Raw genomic sequence first — 20,978 nt, forward strand, 5'->3', positions numbered from 1 at the left:
GAGGTAGAAGCCCCTGGGTTCCATCCCCAGTACCACCAAAAATAAATAAATAACTACAGTCACAGAATCTTTAAGAAGCACTTTTAAAGGTGGACGTGAGCTGTATATCATATTGCATCTTTTTTAAAAATGTACTTTTTAATAGTTTGGGTTTTTTGTAGCATATAGTCATTGTTATTTTGTGATACGTCAAAGTCCTGGAACTACTTCATATACTTTGCCTGCCTACTAGATTTCCGTGGTCACTTAAAAGATGACCGTTGAAATGTGTCAGCCAGAGATGCCCATGCTCCAGCTATTTTCTGGGCATGCAGTAAGCAAAAGTTTATAGTGCATTTTAAATTTTATTTCATATTTCTTAAATCCTTCTAACTTGTTGGACTGTAGTCTGTTTCATATCCCTTAGCACCATTCACCTGGCCCATTGAAGAGAAGTTGTATATTATTTTGTGCTCCATGATGCTTTTAATGATAAATACTTCAATAAGTATTTTTGCTATGGAACTTGGAAAATGAAAATATTGGGAAATAGTGTAGTATATGACATTGTGATGTCAGCGTATCTTCTGCTTTTCTTAAATTTTGAAATTTATACGTAACTAAATTAGAGTTTTCAAGACTTTCAAGAAAAATTTAAAAAATCAGTTGAAATTCTATGCTAATATTCACAAGGCAATAGGCCTAGCTATCATTCTCTGGGGTATTACCAATCCTTTAATGTTCTGTTCTTTTTTTTCCTTACCTTAAATATATAAACTAGTTTATGTTTGGAACAGTTCTATACTTGTTAAGAATTTAAGAAATGAGTAATGAGACTTAAAAGGAAGCAAAATTATAATTTTTCCTGGTTGCCTGATGAGTCAGTCATCTGTGATATAACAAATTATGATCTTTGGGCTTTTATGACTAGGATCTGAATCACTTGGCAAAGTCTAGAAAAATGTCACTGGAAACTTTGCTAGATTAAACTCAAGTTCCTGTAATTTGAGCATCTGCTATTAGAAATAAGATATAGCCAGGCGTGGTGGCACACGCTTGTAATCCCTGCGCTTGGGAGGCAGAGACAGGAGGATCGCGCAGGTTCAAAGCCAGCCGCGCAGCCGCGTGCCTTAGGAGACCCTGTTTCCAAATAAAAATGTAAAAATAGGTCTGGGAGTGTAGCCCGGAGGTAGAAGGGTTGCACCCCCAGTACCACCAAAAAAGAAAAAGAAATAAGGCATAATCCCTCACTTTGGCCCAGTATTTGCCAAGGAGGATGTGGTAAGTATATTTTTTAAAAGATAAGAGACCAGATGAAAATTTTAAAAATCCATGAAAGAAGTAGTATTTGAAATGGGCAATACAATCTAGGCTAAGAACGTGAGATTTTGAATTAAACAACACATTCTAGCTCTCTTGTGACCTTGGATGTTCTTAATTTTCTTAGAGGTGAAATGAAGATAATTTATTGCGTTATAAGGGTAAATGAGATAACGTATGATATAGTTAGGAAACTCTAGCACAGAGTAGGCATTTAATAAGTGGTAGTTTTGTATTTTTATTTATATTAATATTATTGATATTAATGTGTGGTAGGCTTTTATGAGGAAAGATTATCAGTAGAAGAGAATAGCTGGAATCAAATCATAAAAGATCTAGAGAAGAGGAATGCCTTAATCATAATCAGGAGGAAGGTAGGGAGAGAAGACTAGATTGGTGCTTTGTATGATACTGCACAGGGCTTTGGGAGCCAAGGTGAGAAGTCTTAATAAATGATAGATTTCTGAGGTTCTTAAATGAGGGAGCAGTATAATCAAATCTGAATTTTTAGGAAGATTTATTTGGTAAGGGTTTGCATGCTGGAAAAGAACAGAGAGACTAATGAGATCAAACTACCATTTATTACTATACCAAGTACCATTCTGAGGGATTAACATACCTTTACTCCTTTTGCCCTCCCTACGGTCCTATGAAGTAAATATACACTTACCCCTCTTATAGCAAAGAAACCAAGTGTCATCAAGTGACGCTTTGGGGAATTTAAGTCCAGATTCATTATCCTTCTAAACAGTAAGACCAATATGAAGGCTAGTGGAGTTTGCAGGGTACACCCTAGGCCTTTGACTTTGCTACTTTTGAAAATTAACCAAATGACTTTTTTTTTTTTTATAAAATACTGTTCCTCTTTCCCAATCAAAGATTTTTTTTCCTAACTAGTCTGTTTATCTAGATAATTTTTCTCAAAATATGGCTAGAACTTGAAGACAAAATAGCCATTGTTTTAGTCTAATAATTTTCTTCATTTCACTCAGTTTTTTTTTTAGTTTAGAGAAAAATATATTTACTAGCTTCTCCAAACTCATATGTAACCCATAAGTCTTGTAAAGATTTTAGATTCCTTCAAATAGCATTACTTTTAGGAAAAAGTATAAAAGTTAAGCGAGGGGGGGAAAAGGCCAGTTAACTGTTAAAAATCTGGCTGTAGGGACTGCTATAAATAGTTATGCTAGAAAGAACTTGGAAAATCTTATAACTTACATTTTTCATTTTATAAGGAAACTAAGGCCCAAGCTCATAGAACCAGCACTAATACAATTTCTTACACAAGTAATATTTAAGCTTTGCTTATGTCTTACAAGATTATTTTGCCAATAATTTGAATTGTGATATTTTCTAATTTGTAGAAAATAGTTCAGTTAATAGACTTTAAACATTAATGACTGCTATAAATACTAATAATACTTTTTAACAATAATCTATAATATCAGTTCAGTCATTGGGGCCTTTTTTATATATGCACTTATGACTGATGCTATATTGTCCACTTTTACTAATATAAATTTTTTTAGTTCTTTTGATAAAGTGATGTACTGCCAAGATATTGAACCTCCAGTACCCTGCCTACTAAATATTTTTGAGAACTACTTTCTTATAATATATTATAAATTAAAAATGTGTTTTTTTAAATTCAATGAGTAAATCACTACTTCTCCCAGTTGCTAGATGTAAGAATGTTTCCTTCCTTTGGGAACATTCTTTGGCTATAGTGGTCTGAGTTAGTACAAGGTGATGTTTCCAAGTATGTAGATACTGTAGAATGGCTAAGTCAAGCTAATTAACATATGCAAACCTTATATGCTTAGTATTTCTTGTGGTGAGAATACTTAAATCCTACTCTCTTAGCAATTCACCATGTTGTACAAAATTTCTTAAACTTACTCTCCTATTTAACTGAAATATATCCTCTAACAACTCCCACCACCCTCACCCCTCCGCCTTTGGTACCATCAGTCTGTTTTCAGCTTCCAGGCTCAACTTTTTCTTTGAATGAGATCATGCACAGTATTTTTCTTTCTCTACCTGGCTTATTTCATTTAATATAATGTCTTTCAGATTTATGGGTGTTGTCACAAATGACAGGATTTCATTCTGTTTTAAGGTAGTTGTGTGTGTGTGTGTGTAAAACATGTTTTCTATATTCATTTGTCAGCTGATGGACAGTTAGGTTGATTCCTTATTGTGATGCTGCAATGAATATGGGAGTAGCAATGTGTCTTTGACATACTAATTTCATTTCCTTTGGATAGATGCCCAAATAATATACCAAATAGTATACACCCAAATAGATTGCTGGATTATGCTGTAGTTCTGTTTTTAACTTTTTGAGGGCCATTCCCACTATGTTGCCTCAATTGGTAGTAATGAGCGTTCCCATCAATAGTGTGCGATGGTTCCCTTTCTCCACATCCTTGCTGGTGCTTGTTATCTTTGGTCTTTTGGATAATAGCCCTTCTAACAGGTGTGAGGTGACATATCATTGTGATTGTGGTGTTGAACATTTTTTCATATAGCTGTTGCATACATGTCTTTTGAGAAATGTCATTTTAGGTACTTTGCTGTTTTTAATCATTTGTTATCTTGCTACTGAGTTGTTCAAGTTTCTTATATATTTTGGATATTAACCCTTTATCAGCTATACAATTTGCAAGTGTTTTCTCTCTTATATGTGTATTTTTATAGGCATATTATAATTGTAATTGACTATAGTATACCTCATTATCATTTTAGCCAAAAACTGTTGAATACTCATACGTAATAGAGTTAAATATGGCATATATATGTAACATATATGTGAATATAGCAACATATATGTGAGTATATATAATATTCATGTGCAGGTGTTATATATCCATTTATATGTTGTTATAAATCACTTGAACACATAGTAAGTCTTAGATTAAATCAGTTAACTACTCAAATTTGAAATATTTAGGGAATCATTCCCATATGTTTTTTTATATACTTTGTTTTATTTTTTAATGGCATGGCCACCCCAGAATTAAGAGAGTCTTATATTCAACAGAACCCAGGAGCATATGGGGGCATTTTGAGTAACTGGGAAGCGCGGAGTGCTGCCTCCCTCTGTTATCACTGAATCTTTGCGGTCAGCGCCGTAGCTGCCAGTCACGTAGATGGGTCCTTCTCCCACCCAGCTTCCTCTAATCATTAGAGGATTTTTTTTTTGCTGTCTCTGCCCAGGTATCTATAAGACATAGCACATTTAAAATTTAAGATTGCTTTAGGAATAGCACCACATGTAAAATACACTTAGCTTTATTTATGGACCTATAATTGTATAGAAATCAAAGCAGTTTTGTTTTGTTTTGTTTTGTTTTTGTGGTACTGAGGGTGGAACCCAGGGGCTTTTCTACCTCTGGGCTATACTCCCAGACCTATTTTATTCTTTATTTTGAAACAAGGTCTCACTAAGTTGCAGAGGGCCTCATTCAGTAGCTGAGGCTGGCTTTGAACCTGTGCGATCCTCCTGTCTCAGCCTCCCAAGCACTGGGATTACAAGCTTGTGCCACCACGCCCGGCAAAATCACAGTTCTTTAAGTGAGGGTTTTTTTTTTTTTAAAGGGGAGCTAGTTTGATATGTATGGCCTATAGAAAAATTGTTATCTCTTATAAAATCTTAATAAAATAAGATGGTAGAAATTATAGTCTTCATTAAAATAGAAATTGCATAAAAAACAGTGATTGGTAATTTATTATATGTGAGAAGAGTAACAGTAAGGACAATAAGATTTTATCATTGACATGTCAGATACTGCTTTGTGACTGATATCTGATTGTAATAGGCACTGCATCTTGGAAACTTTTAAGCCATTTTGTTAGCTTTAATTTTATTACTGCTTCTGTTTCAGTCATAATTTTATGACTACCTGAAGTTGATACTAACTTCCAGCATTCAACAATCTAGATTTCTTTTTCTCCTGTTTTTTACCTATCAGCAGATGCAGGAAGAACTAACCGTGGGCTGCAAAGTCTTGTATTATAGTTTATAATTAGAGTGAACAGTAATAAAAGTCTTATATAAATCATATATTTTTAAAATTGAGTCATTTTAAACATAGAATTGAAAGCTTTAAATATATAGCCACCTTGTAATTTATTTTTTAAAGCAAAAATAAAATGTAAAGCAGCCGGGTGTGGTGGTACATGCTTGTAATCCCAGAGCTTGGGAGGCTGAGACAGGAGGATCGCACAGGTTCGAAGCCAGCCTCAGCTACTGAGTGAGGCTCTCAGCAACTTAGTGAGACCCTGTTTCCAAATAAAATATAAAATAGGTCTGGGAGTATAGCCCAGAAGTAGAAAAGCCTCTGGGTTCCATCCCCAGTACCACACACACACACACACAAAAAAAAAGTAATGCAAATGATCCATCGTTTAACTTTAGATTTTATGTGTAATATAATGTTGATATCTAGAGAAGACAGCATACTGGTTAAGGGATCAGTAATTTACATTTGTGGTTCTGGAAATGTATCATAGAAAAGATGATTTCTAATTATAGTGACCCAAGTTGTTCTAATGTCAAAATAGTTCATCAGAGAATCTTAAAGGCAACAAAAACAAAGGGCCAAGTGACATTCAGAGGCAAACCAATTAGAATCTCTCCAGACTTCCCAAACCAAGTTATGAGAGCCAGAAGGGCTTGGAGTAACATATTCCAAACTCTGAAAGAAAACAACTTCCAGCCAAAAATTTCCTACCCAGCAAAACTTTCTATCAAATTAGATGGAGAAATAAGAAGCTTCCATGACAAACAGAAACTGAAGGAATTTATGTCTTCAAAACCAGCACTAGAGAAAATACTCAAAGAGATTAACTACAAAGAAGAAATAGGTAACACACACCAGAACCAGAGAAACAAGATTTTCCATCCAACAGACAACTAAGATTGGTTATCTGTGGAGATTCATTATTTAGGTTAGTCTTTTACCTATCTCTAAAGGGTATTGTTTGCCTTTATTGTTGTTAATTTTTAGGATTTCTAGTTGGAATATTAATATACCTTTAGATATAGCATTTGGAAATATTTTATTCCATTCTATTAGTAACTGTTAACTCTGTTTACATTGTCTTTGGATATACAATATGTTTTTTTTATTTTTTAGGGAGTTTGTATACTCTTCTGTTGCCTGTGCCATTGAAATCATAACCAAGAAATCACTGCCAATTTCAATGTTGTGAGGTTTTATGACCCAGATTTTCTCCTAAAAGTTTATAGTCTTAAGATTTATATTTAGGTCTTTTATCTATTTTGAGTTAATATTTGTATATGGGATTAGGTAAGGGTCCAATTTTATTCTTTTCCATGTAATTATTATTTTTCAACAATATTTAGTTAAAATATTATTATTTCCACCACCAAATGTTCGTGGAAACCTTGTCAAAAATAACTTGACAATATAGGGAAGAATTTAGCTCTAGGCTTTTATTTAACTCCAATGGTTTATATATCTGCCTTTAGAATAGTACTACACTGTTTCAATTATTGTAGCTTTATATCGTTTGAAATCAGAAAATATATATCTTCTAGCTTTGTTCTTTTTCAAGATCATTGTGGGTACCTAGAGTCCATATTCCATATTAGGATAGATTTTTTTTTCTGAAAAACAAATATATAAATATATGATAGTTTCACCTAAAAAATAGAAAAAATAGGTTCTCTGGTAAGAAAGAAAGCAAAAAGAAATATTGAAATGTTATCTTTAAGTCATCAAAAGCTTGGTATCAGACAAATGAAACTGTTATGTGAGATTATCATTTTTAATTTTAGATAAATTGCTATAATACTAGATGTCAATCACTAAGCCAAGCATGGGAGGGAGGGATAGGGAGAGAATGGGGTGGGGATCGGGTGGGGGCTGACTGGGCAATGTGTGCATGTATGTCTACAAAAGTATGTATCCCACTATGATGTATGAATACAGGGCACCAATTAAAAATTAAAAATAAAAAATAAATTAAAAAAAAAGAAAAAAAATAGTTCATCAGGACAATGAGTCTTCCAGAGTTTAAGTAAAAAATATTCTGTTACTTTGATTCCTTCCAAGTGGGAAGTTCTTTCTTTTTTTTTTTTATTCTTCATTTAAAAACAGAAAAGAGGCTGGGTGTGGTGGTGGATGCTTGTAATCCCAGCATTTGGAAGGCTGAGACAGGATTGTGGTTCGTGGACAGCATCAGCTACTTATGGAGGCTCTTTGCAACTCAGTGAGACCCTGTTTCACAATAAAGAATAAAAAAATAGAAAAGAATTAGACTTTCCCTGCACCTTATATAATAGCATTAAATTAATAGCACTTGGCATAATATATTCTGGTACTTTTAACCTAATTTTTTTTACATGTTAGATGCTATGATTATGTATTTAAGGAATGTTGTGATGTAATAAGATGATTGACTAGTGCTTGGTCTAGTTTTGATCCTACCAACTAATAAAACTTGACCTTAGGGCAGGTAAAATACATCAGTTTGGGTTTTTTCCTTAATTTTTGTCATGAGGAGAATACCTCTCTAATTTTCCAGGACTTTTGTACAAATCAAATAATTTGGGAAATCATTCTGAAAATGAAAGCATTATAAACAAATAACAATAGCACTATTTTGTTTAAGACTTTCATAGTATAACTTCAGAGTAGAAAATTTTTACTTTATTATGATGCCTTTTCCTAGGAACTCTTTTAAGCACCTCATTTTTATTGTCTGTTTTCCTACCCTTGGCCTCCACTAGTATCTGATTAATCTTTTTTTTTTCTTTTTTTTTTTTTTTTTTTTTGTGGTGCTAGGATAGAACCCAGGGACTTTCTACCCCAGGATACACTCCCAGACCTATTTTATATTTTATTTAGAAACAGTCTCACTAAGTTGCTGAAAGTCTCACTAAGTAGCTGAGGCTGGCTTCGAACCTGCACAATCCTCCTGTCTCAGCCTCCCAAGTACTGGGATTACAGGCATGTGCCACCATGCCTGACTTAATTTTTCTTTCATTAATATTCTATATTCTATATATGCCAGACGTTGTGTTAAGTGTAAAGGATTCTAAGCCTATTCCTTTAGAGAAGAAATGGGGGGGGGGTACTGGGGTTCCTGGAAGCCCTTCTATCTCCGGGCTACACTCCCAGCCATATATATATATATATATATATATATATATATATATATATTTTTTTTTTTTTTTTTTTTAATTTGGAAACAGGGTCTCTTAAGCCTCTTAAGCCAGCGCGGCTGGCTTCGAACCTGTGTGATCCTCCTGTCTCCGCCTCCCAAGCATGGGGATTACAAGCGTAAGCCACCACACCTGGTGAAATGTGGGTTTTAAAAATTATACTGCATTATTGATAAAGGATCATCACAGATTTCCCCAAATTATTGTTGAGAAGAAGTACTTCTCAATTATCCATAGCAACGCTGTCACGTAGGACTTCCTAAAATGATGGAAATGTAGTAGCCAGTAACCACATTTAGCTCCTGAGTTCTTAAATAGCCACATGTAGATTCTAGTGAGCTGGTCTCTTCTGACCCAAATGGCTGATAAACAGTGCTACTGCCCAATGGCATATGTGAGGCTAGCCTGTTCCCATATAGGTTAATCAGCTTCTAATTTAGAATTGGAAATATATTATACAGTAATTTAGTATTTCTAGCTTTCATGTAGTCAGAACTAATATTTTCTTTTTTCCCTTTTTTTAAATTTTTTTTTTTTATAACATTGTAGTTTGGACCAGAAAATCCCTTTAGAACACAGCAAATGGCTGCTCCTAGAAATATGCTTTCTGGATATGCCGAACCAGCTCATATCAATGATTTCATGTTTGAACAGCAAAGAAGAACTTTTGCTACATACGGTAAGGCTATGATAAGACAAACAGTTTCAAGTTTGGCATTATTAGAAAGTAGTATAAGTTGTGTATCAAATAATCTATTATATCGTCCGGCTTTTAAAATATATTAATCTAGATTCCTTCAGAAGGAATAGTATAGCCAGGTAAGGTGGCACACACTTGTAAACCCAATAATAGGGAGGCTGAGACAGAGGGGTCACAAGTTTAAATCCAGCCTCAATCATTTAGTGAGACCCTCAGCAGCCTAGTGAACCCTGTTTCAAAATAAAATAACAATTAAAAAGTTGGGGGATATAGTTTGGAAGTAGAATGTCATGGGTTCAATTCCCAGTACCAAACAAAAACAACAAAAAGGGGATGGTATATTTTCTTATGCATATCTGTTAAGTATTTGTACAAATGAAAGGTCATGTTTTTAGCAGTCATTTTAAATCAACTATGATTTCTGTGCACTAGAAAGACTCCATGATCTTAAAAACACAATGTTCTTTGTTGCACTTGGTAATGAGCACTTGTTATTGAAGTTGATTATATGCATATTATTGCAGTATAATAGCAATTATATTGCTGTTAAGATTAAAGTGCTAAGAGGTTAGATTTTTATCTTTATACCCTCGTTAACTTTGCTCTGTTTTTCAGATCTTAATTTCCAAAATGTTTTCTCTTGTTCACCAAAGGGTATCAGAAAATAGAATACTCACAAATCCATTGTGTAAAATGATTGTGTCCTATCATTGGTGAGATTTTTTTAAAGTTAATATACATAAAAACTGGGAAAAGGTTTGTCTTCTATTAGATCATGTTTTACCATGGCAAGGTTGTAATTGACATACTGTGGCCAAAAGTCACAGTTAAGACTGTATACCACTAAAATCACCCAAAAGATTTTAGTGACATTTCCAGTCTAAAAAAATAGTTATAATGCATTGTACCTATTGTTTATATAAGGGGTCCTATGTAAATCTAATGTAATACGCAACACGTAAAAATCAATTCTTTTTTTATGATGAATTTATCTTGTTTTACCTGACAGTAAAACAGACTTTAAAGTACTTGATTCTTAGACTTTAGAAGGGACTTAAGCAGGCAGTAATTTGGATAGCTTAAACCTCCTTAGAACACAAACAGGGAAAAGGCCTAATTAAATTTATACTGATACCTTAATATCTACTTTTCTTCTTAAGTTAACTTATAGCAAGAATAAGTATGGAAAACTATTCAGATGGCCTTGGACTTGGGTTCAGAAATGGGCTTATTTTAAAAAAAAAATAGCCAAGGCCGGGCATGGTGGCGCACGCTTGTAATCCCCGCGCTTGGGAGGCGGAGACAGGAGGTTCGAAGCCAGCCTCGCTGGCTTAAGAGACTCTGTTTCCACATAAAAATGTTAAAAAATAGGTCTGGGAGTGTAGCCCGTGGGAGTGTATCCCGAGGTAGAAGGGCTTCCAGGAACCCCAGTACCACCAAAAAAAAATAGCCGATGTTTTTGCCTCTCCACCTAGAAGGCTGCGGACTAGGACAGAGCTTGAACTAGTGAGTTATTGTACATTAGGCAGCCTAGAATAAAAGGAGTGGCCAGTTGGGAAGCTAAGAAAATCATAGTCTGTCTCCCTTATGATAGAGCTGAAAACTGAGAGCAGTTTGTTTCAACCTAGTAAGTGAACCAACCTCAAGTTTAACATGTTCTTTATACTCAAGTACTGAGCAAGGAAAGCTTCTGTTAGTTTAAGTCTTTTATTTTCTCACAGAAAATTCTTGTCTGACTTTAAATGGTGATTCATAGGCCAGCTTTCTATTTGTCTTTTCACTCATACCCCAGGAATAAAAGGCTTTCTGTTACTGTCCCTGGTTTACAGTATGAGGGAACATAACTTCCTTATATCTTATATTAGAGGTATCTACAAGATGGCACATGGATTTAGTTTTTACCTAAGTCTCATATTTATGACTCTGAGATACCACTGCTGGGATATAGAAAAAACATGGATCCTACTCTTTTTCCCATTTAAAACTATTGTAACATGTTATAATCTCCGTAAATAACATCTGGAAGTTTTATATCCTACAGTACATTTGGTTTATCAAGGAGACAACCTGTAGAGCCCTTATCAGTGAAGAAAGCCTCATTTAACCCATCACCTCACCTGCTCACTATAGTTGGGCCTCTAGCTCCTATTTATGGTATTTCCCCTGATATCTCTGTCACTCGGTAATGTGTATGGATTCATTTTCTTGTTTTTCTACCTTCTCTCATGAATAGGTATAGAATTCATCTATAAATGAATTATAGATGGCAAAATGGAGTCCATAATTTGTAGTTTTTTCTTTCAGGTTATGCATTGGACCCTTCATTAGATAATCATCAAGTATCTGCTAAGTATATTGGTTCTGTAGAAGAAGCTGAAAAAAATCAAGGTAACTTATTTGAAATAGTTAATGTCATATATTAACTGATATTTAGTGCCTTAAAATAGACATTAGGAATAAACTAGTATTTTATTTTTATTTTTCCATTTAAGTTGAGAATAAAATGATTCAATTTAAAGCAATACTGTTTAGAACTATTATAGTTCAGAGCTTGTTTTTCCCACTTCTAGCTGTGAAACCTTATGAGGAAGAGAGTAGTGCATATATTTTTGGGTTCTATACAGTTCTGTGTACATAATTAATATAGTCCTACATAGTTAGTAGAGAACTTTTTTCTTCAGTTTAGACTTCTGCAAGCCACAAGTATATATAGCCAGATTCTTTGTTAACTTGTGGCCATGACTTTCATATTTCCAATTTAATGGCTATACACACTATTCCATACCACCTTCTACTATTCAAATCAAAATCTCAAAAATATATTTCTTACTCGTTTTTTGTTTTTTTTGTTGTTTTTTTTTTTTTTTACTAAGGTTGATGGTATTAGAGGTCAAGTTTAGACTAAGATCACATGGAAGAAATACCAGCTTCTTGTGAAATCTTAAACGTTTATATTGTTGGGTTTATATGTAAAATAAAAGTGTTATGAAGTACTTACTGTAGTTTAGTTTAATTCTACTTTAAAATGATAAATTATAGTTTATTCTTACTTTCAAAGGTGGCTCTCTCATTATTTGACAATATTGAGTTGCTGGCTTTCTTTAGAAATTGATAGTTCACTGAGGTAGGTTTTTGATTTATTAAGTAGGCTGTGTGCTGTTGTCAGATTACATTTATTTTTAAAAAATAATTTAGAATTTACAAAATAAGCAGTACTAGCAGCTTTTCCCCCCATAAGGTTGAAACTCTTCATGTAGCATGAATTGGCACATATTCACATAGCTTTAATTTTTGTTTACTTGAATCATTACCTTTAACCATGTAAAATTAAACATGATATTTCTGTAGAAATTATATGTATTTGTAATCTCTTTTTGTTGCTGTTAATGTAGGTTTAACTGTATTTGAAACTGGTCAGAGGAAAACAGAAAAGAGGAAAAAGTTCAAAGAAAATGACGCATCTAATATTGATGGTTTCTTGGGTCCATGGGCAAAATATGTGGATGAAAAAGATGTAGCCAAGCCTTCAGAAGTAAGCTTTGATGTTTTCTATTTCCAGTTCAGGTATATGCTGTCTCTGTGCAGCATATCTATATTAATAAACTTGGAATTTCCTTAGAGAACCAAATGACTCATCAGAATTTTGCTCTCCTGGTTAATTGAAAAAATACAATAAAATTTCTTTGTTTTTCTTTGCACTGTTTTTATTTACCTTTCTTCTGCTTTATTTTTTCTTTATTTTTTTCTACTAAAATGAATATTAAACCATTTTTAACAAAAATCGCCTTTCAAACTAGAATTAGTAGTGGGTTTTATTTATTAAATACTTAAAAATCTTAAATTGTATTTATATTGATTAAAAAATATTATCTTGAAGTAATAAGTAAAACTATAGCACTTAACCCTTCCCTTTCCCACCTTCATTATCCCACTGTCTATGTGAACCAGGCACCATTCTAGGTCCTGGGTTATAGCAATGGACAAGGTCAAGAAAATTCTAAAATTCTATCCTCATGTAGCTTATTTGCTACCTGTTCCTTATGTCCAGATAGCTTAATAATGCTGCTTATTTATTTTAGAGGTAGTAGTGCTATTTACTTTATTTTACTTATTTTAGATATCATCTCTTACCTTGTTATTATAGATCCTTGTTATTTTAGATACTGCTCCTCTATCTTCCTTCCTAGCTCGTCCCAAAACAGTTGGTCACAAATCTATAGTTATTGCTTATAGCCTTATGACTATAAAAGGTATTTACTGAAGAACAACATTGTGTACTAAAACTCATTTTTCTTTTAGATGTCAGATTTTCTAACTGCCTTTTCTTTTCAGTTATATAATTATTGTTAATATGTTAAATTTATTTATTTATTTATTTATTTACTTACTTATTTATGTACTGAGGGTGGAACCCAGGGGCTTTTCTACCTCCGGGCTATACTCTCAGACCTCTTATATTTTATTTGGAAACAGGGTCTCACTAAGTTGCTGAGAACCTCACTAAGTAGCTGAGGCTGGCCTCGAACCTGTGAGATCCTCCTGTCTCAGCCTCCCAAGCACTGGGATTACAAGTGTGTACCACCATGCTTGGCTCCTAAATATATTTCTAAAGTGTTCCAGGAAGATGAGTTTTATATAAAATTGTTTGAAAATATTATCTGGTATCTATTATATGCTTATTGTCATTTAGTAATCTGTGGAATAAGTAATCAATCTCTGCTTTTTTAAGAGCTGAGGTTATTCTCCTGACAGACACACTTAGAGATATTGCTTCACAAAAATGCAAACCTCATTATAACCAACTTTGGACATAATGAGGTTCGTGTTTCTCTCTCTCTCTCTCTCTCTCTCTCTCTCTCTCTCTCTCTTTCACTCTTTCTCGGTGATACTGGGGATTGATCCAAGAGACATTCTACCTCTGAGCTGCACTACCAGACTTTTTATTTTTTATTTGGAAACAGGGTCTTACTACATTGCAGAGGCCCTCACTAACTTGCTGAGGCTGGCCAAGAACATCCTCCCATCTGAGCCTTCTATATACTGGAATTACAGGCATAGGCCACTTCGCCTGGCAATGATGAGGTTCTCAAACATTCATTTTCAAATTTACTCCTTCATTTCCTTAGGAAGAACAAAAAGAATTGGATGAAATTACAGCAAAGAGACAAAAGAAAGGCAAACAGGAAGAAGAGAAACCTGGAGAGGAGAAGACAATCTTACATGGTAACATATTTTTCATACTTCTTCATTTTTATGAAAAACTTTCATATTTACTCTGTTCTGTTCATATAGTACCAATTGCCCTTCCTGTAAGCTGTATAAAATCGTAATTTTAAGAATGACTATGAGCCAGGCGTGATGGTGCACGCTTATAATCCCTGTGCTTGGGAGGCAGAGACAGGAGGATCGCACAGGTTCGAAGCCAGCCGTGCTGGCTTAAGAGACCCTGTTTCCAAATAAAAACATTAAAAAAAATAGGTCTGGGAGTGTAGCCCAGTGGTAGAAGGGCTTCCAGGAACCCCAGTACCACCAAAAAAAAAAAAAAAAAATGACTATGTTGAACAATTTTATGCTGTAGAAATCTCAAACTCTATACTGTGAAAGAAAAAAATATAGCATGAGTAATGATACCCACAGGTAATTTTTGAAGACATGTTAGTGAATTTCAAAAAAGTAAACAGAGAGCCGGGCGTGGTAGCGCATGGTTATAATCCCAGTACTTGGAAGGCTGCGACAGGAGAATCTCAGTTCACAGCCGCTACTTAGTGAGGCCCTCCATAGCTTAGTGGGTCCTTGTTTCAAAATAAAGAATAAAAGGGCTGAGGGTGTAGCTTGGAGGTAGAATGCCCCTGGGTTCAATCCCTGGTACCACAAAAAAAAAAAAAAAAAAAACAGTAAGCAGAGAAATTTGAATGGTACATAATCTATCCTTTCCTAAAATATAATTAATTCTTCTGGTATATTAACGGTGCCTCTTTCATTTAACTCCATTTTTTTACACAAACCAAATATTCAAGTGTCTTCATAGTTTATAACTGTTACTGAATTAAACTTTAAAGGAATAAACTTTGTTTCTCATATGAATAGATTAGAGACTAAACTCTCATACTCATTTTGACTATGGAAGAAAATGTGTATTCACCAAAATAAATTAGAAGTGTTTTAGAACATACCTATTCATTAATAATTATTTTTAAAGAATTACATAGTGATTATCTGCAAATATAAAGAATGTTGAACACGAGTAATGTTGCTTATTCTGATGTTCTGTCACATCACGTTTAGGTTTGTTGAGGCCATATACTCTCTCAGGCTCCAGTTTTATGTTCAAGGAGTCTGTTCAGTTTTACAGTCCTTACAATCATAATAGCAGTAATAACCCTGAGCACCCACTCTGTGCCAGACATGCTGCTAAGTGCTTTAAAAATCACCGATACCTTTACTGTAAAATTTGTGGAAAAGTTGAAATAGAAATGAAAAGGAACCAGAAAAGCCTAGAAGCAGAAAACAGGAGAAAAGGATAATTGATATTTCTCATTTTATTTTAGCTCCCTTCTGACCCTGTCTTGCTTCTAATTCTTTATCAGTGACTCACAAGACCCAACCATTATCTTTTCTTCCCTAGTTGTAATTATGCTGCAGAGAAGTCTTTATTATAGATCACTAAAATATGTAACTGGGTGAAAGAAGTATTTAAAGGTCTAATCCTATCTGTGCATCTAGGAATTCCAAAATACCACTTCCAATTGTAAATGACAGTAAGAATTCCAGGCAGCTAGATCTTAGCAAACTCATGAGCATAATAATGTAAGCCTTCATGTGGTCAATAGATCTATGAAAACGTGCTGTTTTAAGACTGTAGATTTCCATGATGATGGCTTACATTTGTTTATTGCTTTCTTTTGCTTTCTTGTTTCAGTTAAAGAAATGTATGATTATCAAGGGAGATCCTATCTTCACATTCCTCAGGATGTTGGTGTTAATCTACGGTCATCTATACCACCTGAAAAGTGTTACCTTCCCAAAAAACAAATTCATGTGTGGTCTGGACATACAAAGGTAAGCAAATTGGCCATTTCTCTTTGCTGTAATGCTTTAATAGCGAAGCCAGTGTAAACTTTGAGCTATTGATATGAAATATTCAGTATTTCCAGTAAGGAGATAGGAAAATCAAGGTAAAGCGGGGAGGTCAAATTGAAAATAAAACTGAGTTAAGCTTCAGAGATAACCACACATTCCAGTCATAAAGGACTAATCAATCAGTTTTAAAGGCTATGTGGCTTGGCCTTGATGTAATCATTCATGGTTTCTTGTCCTTGCCCCTTACAGTTCCCTGGTTCTTTCCCCACAAGTTTCTGCCACAGTCTCCTTCTTCTGGGGCACAAAATCAGTGAGTACTGGTCTAGTACTAGCACCATGTCTCCTGCTTAGCTTCAGTAATGTTGCCTTGATTCTAGGGTTATCACACTTCAGATAGGTGTTCTCCCTGGTTTGTGATCCAAACAAATGCAGAAAGAAGGAACATGAAAACTTTTTTGATGTTGATGGTTTTTGTCATCTGTACAATTCCAATTGTTAATTTCCAGCTCTTTGCAAAGAGCAAAGGGCCTACTTGAAAGAAGGAAAAGAAGTGGGGGTATTAGCAATTTGATTGACTCAAGAATTCCCTTGGGTGAAGAAGTCAATATGAAAGGTTAAAAAAAATCTTCAAAAGCTTAGTGTCAATAAGGCCTGCTCTTGGAATATTAATGAGGGTTATTCTAGGGCATGATGTTTGGAATCAAGAAAAATAGCAAATTGGGTTGCTTAAAATATACTTTGTCTTATGTTCAGTTCTGGCCTATATTTAGAATGCTTCTGGTTGATAACTGTGATACCTTTTTACAGGGTGTCAGTGCAGTCAGATTGTTTCCTCTTTCTGGCCATTTATTGCTGTCTTGTTCCATGGACTGTAAAATTAAGGTGAGTTTTCAGTAACAGAACGAGAATTCTACAAAACTAGTGCTTGGGTTAAATCTGTTTGGTTAATTATAAATAAATTTGGATTTGTTAGGCAATTAGAGGCTAATTATTTTCTCTTAGGCTCTGAATGCAGCTATTTATGAATTGCTTCCAAACTTGTAGATTCAAATGTGGCTCTGTGGTCCAATTGGCGATGCGCTTTTTAAAGCCTAGGCAACTGATAAGAATGTAATCCAGTCATTTGTCATTAGCTGCATAAATACTTAATCACTAATAATGCATTTTTTATAGAGGCTTTGTATAAGTAACTGAGTTCATTTGTTCTTCAGAAACCATATGAGGTAGAGATGACACATGATAGGAATCCCGTTTTAGAGAGTAGACAATGAAATTCATTCTTTTTTTCTGTGTATTAGTAGATACCAAGCAGCAGAAATGCTCCCAGCCCCTCCTCCCACCTTTTGTAGTCTTAGGAAACCACCTTTACCTTCTGTTCAGCTATAGAGTGTGTGATAGAAAAACTCAGTTGCCAGTGCATGTCAGCTTAGATACGAGGAAAGCCTTAAAGAAACATCTTAAATCTAAAAGAGTAGTTCTTACACTTTTAGGTCTTCACTGTGTCCATGTCTTTAAGATGGCTCAATAAATATCAACCCTACAGTGCTCTTGTGGTTCAGAAAGTTGAATCATTAAAATTTTATTCTTTTTAAATAACTTATTAACAATATATAAAGGCAGCTTCTTTTGATGAGAGCACCCACTTAGGCATTTTTCTCTAATAGAGATAATTGTCTCAAATTGAGACAGTTTAAAGTAAAATCCCTTATTTCCTTTAACCTTCACTTTATACAAACTATGTTCATTGAGATTGTGATCTTCTCTTTGACCAACTAAAAAATCATAGAATTAAATTTAGTCCACTTCTATAAACATTTATTAGGTACCTATTGCATTCAAAGAGCTGAGGATTAAAAGGTATTAAGACACTGTCTCTGCCCATAGGCTAATCAAGTCTTTATGATGTAAATAGTCATTCCAGAAGTGGCAGGAGATGCAAGTATTCTGATTTCAAATAAGAAGGACCCTTGGTAGGAAGGTTAAATAAATATAGTGTGTATGAGAAGTGAAAACAAAATGAATCCACGTGGTATGTACTGAAAACTACCAACAGTTCTGTGGTTGCTGGAACATGAAATCTAAATGGCAAAGAATGATTATAGGCATAGGCAAGGGACCAGGTGCTTGCCTGGCATGTTAGGAGAACTAAGACTGTCCTGTTGGCACTGGGTGGCCAGGAAGTGCTTTTTAATTTAGAGCACTAACAATATTGTAAAAGATTGCATTGTGGCAGGCAACAATAGAGCTACTTTTGAAGCTTTGTATTCATCCACTTTAGATATGATGTTATGAGTGTGTTATTTTAGTCTAGGTCATTATTTTCATATAGCTCCTATGATACTTGTTACTTCAGAAAAATATAAAGAAAAGCCTTTCAATATCAAATGTTATATACATAGCAGTTGTAATAACATTTAATTCCTTTGAAAGTAGTTTGTGGTATTACAAAAGTAGAGACTTTTTGCCATTGAAAATACAGTACAGAAAAAACAATAAGAAAACAAAACCACCTGAATTGACCCTATCTATAATTCCCTTCATATTTTGATGTATGTTTTATATCACTTTCGATGTAGAACTTTAGTTATAAAGAATGTTTATGCATATATATATATATATATATATATATATATATATTTTTTTTTTTTTTTTGGTGGTACTGGGGTTCCTGGAATCCCTTCTTTCTCCGGGCCACACTCCCAGACCCATTTTATACTTTTTATTTGGAAACAGGGTCTCCTAAGCCAGAGAGGCTGGCTTCGAACCAGTGCGATTCCTCTGTCTCCACCTCCCAAGCGCGGGAATTACAAGCATGCGCCACCACGCCCGGCGCAGAATGTTTATGCATGTAGGTGTGTGTTCTGAGTCAGATAATATAAACCGACAGTGCTAAGCAATATTTAATAATTAAATCCCATGCACATACACAGATGACATGAATGTTGTTATTGATTAAAAACTTATTAAATTTAATACCTCCAGGGCTGAGGGTGTAGCTTAGTGATGGAGCACATGCTTTGCATACACAAAGCCCTGGATTCAATCTGCAGTATCCTCCCACCCAAAAAAACTAATATTTCTGTATTTTTTTTCTCCAGCTGTGGGAGGTTTATGGAGACCGGCGCTGTCTACGAACATTTATTGGTAATACTTCTTTTCTACCTGGCTATAAATCTGTTTGGCTATAAAAGACTTTAAAGTAGGATAACATTGATAGTAATGGTACTACACTGATGTAAAGGAAAGTGTTCATAGACTTGAACTGGTCTGGAAGGAGTAATTCTCCCAGTAGACAAAGAAAACTAGGAAATAAGAGTAGCAGAAGCAGTAGTAGTATGAGAAGGCATGCTTCTTTGCGGGAACCATGCAGATTTGCCAGGATTTAATAGTCAAAAGGAAACTATAGTATGGAAGACTGTGTGTGTCATTAGTAGAGTTTAAACTCTATCCCAGGAGAATTGGGGAGCCATTAACAGCTCTTGCAAGAAAGTAGCTTGATTAGAAGTTTATAAAAATCACCTAGCAATTAATCTAGAGGAAGTTTTGATACAGCAAGCCCAGAAGAAAGGAAATGAATTATAGTGTTATTTCACTGGTCTGCACTAGAGATGGTGAGAGTCCTCACCAAAGCAACAGAGATAGAGAAGAAAGGAGCTGTTAAGAGTGGAAATCCGGCCGGACGTGTTGGCATGCGCTTGTAATCCCAGCATTTGGGAGGCTGAGACACGAGGATCTTGGTTCAAGGACAGCCTCAGCTACTTAGTGATGCCCTTTGCAACTCACCCTGTTTCAAAGAACAAAAAATAGGGCTAGGGTTGGAGATTGGAGGTACAGTGCCTCTGGGTTCCATCCCCAGTACTGCAAAAGAAAGAAACAAAGGAAAGAGAAGGGAAGGGAGGAAGGGAGGGAGGGAAGGCAGAAGGAAGGAAGGAAGGAAGTAAATGGGATTTAGTAATGGGATCTGAGTGATGAGAGGCAGGAATCTAGGGTGACTCCCAGGTGGCTGGATGAATAATGGTGGTACCAGTCACCAAAGGAGGGAACATGAAAGACTAACAAGGTTTCACACTCATGGAATCTGCACTGCATGTGGGATATTGAGGTGAAAACATCCAGTAAGTAATAGCCAAATATCGAGCTTTGAAGAGAGGTTGGGCGTTGGCAACTAAGGCATAAGAAGGGTAGGACTGAGAGAGCTTGAAGAGAAGAGGGCCAGAGGGAGAACAGCTGTGTGACAGGCTAGCCTTCCTGGGAGAGAGGTTTATTTTCTTTGTCATTTCATGTGAAAGCTCTTTAGTCTTTCCAAATTTAACTGAACCACATTGAAACTGTTTGTATAAGTCATAGTGCCTCTGTTTTTAGATTGAAGTGGGAGTCTGTTCTGCTGTGCTCTGTTAAGATTTTAGGGCCTCAATGTGAATAAAAACTGTCCAAGATGCCACGCAGTCTAAAGGAAAACTTATGGAATATCACTGTCCAGGGGAACAAAATGTCTCTGTCAGATACAGTGATTGTGGTCTCTGCCTCCTGCACTGGCTGACCATTTTTCAATGTAAAACTGAACTTCTCCTATGTAAGAATAGAGAAGCCCTGGGTAGGATGCCTGCTGTAGAAGGAATGCCTTAGTGCTGTGGAGCAGTTTGCCTGACTGGAGTTCAGTGGTAGTCTGGGTTTAGGGATGCTGCATGTGGTCCACAATTTGTG

General features: G+C 35.1%; 1 protein-coding gene across 1 annotated transcript in view; it reads left to right on the forward strand.

The window, feature by feature from the left end:
• The window catches only part of CDC40 (cell division cycle 40), a gene marked incomplete at both ends in the record, with an annotated part of 47,779 nt that overhangs the window by 16,081 nt on the left and 10,720 nt on the right, over window positions 1–20,978 (forward strand). The window contains 7 exons of the mRNA XM_080700613.1: window positions 9,044–9,173; window positions 11,499–11,582; window positions 12,587–12,726; window positions 14,321–14,417; window positions 16,114–16,253; window positions 17,082–17,156; window positions 19,373–19,418. Of these exons, the coding sequence (XP_080556739.1) occupies window positions 9,044–9,173; window positions 11,499–11,582; window positions 12,587–12,726; window positions 14,321–14,417; window positions 16,114–16,253; window positions 17,082–17,156; window positions 19,373–19,418 (712 nt within the window). The remainder of the gene's footprint in view (window positions 1–9,043; window positions 9,174–11,498; window positions 11,583–12,586; window positions 12,727–14,320; window positions 14,418–16,113; window positions 16,254–17,081; window positions 17,157–19,372; window positions 19,419–20,978) is intronic.

This window comes from Muscardinus avellanarius (genome assembly GCF_963383645.1).
Source record: "Muscardinus avellanarius genome assembly, chromosome: 8".
Classification (NCBI taxonomy): Eukaryota; Metazoa; Chordata; class Mammalia; order Rodentia; family Gliridae; genus Muscardinus; species Muscardinus avellanarius.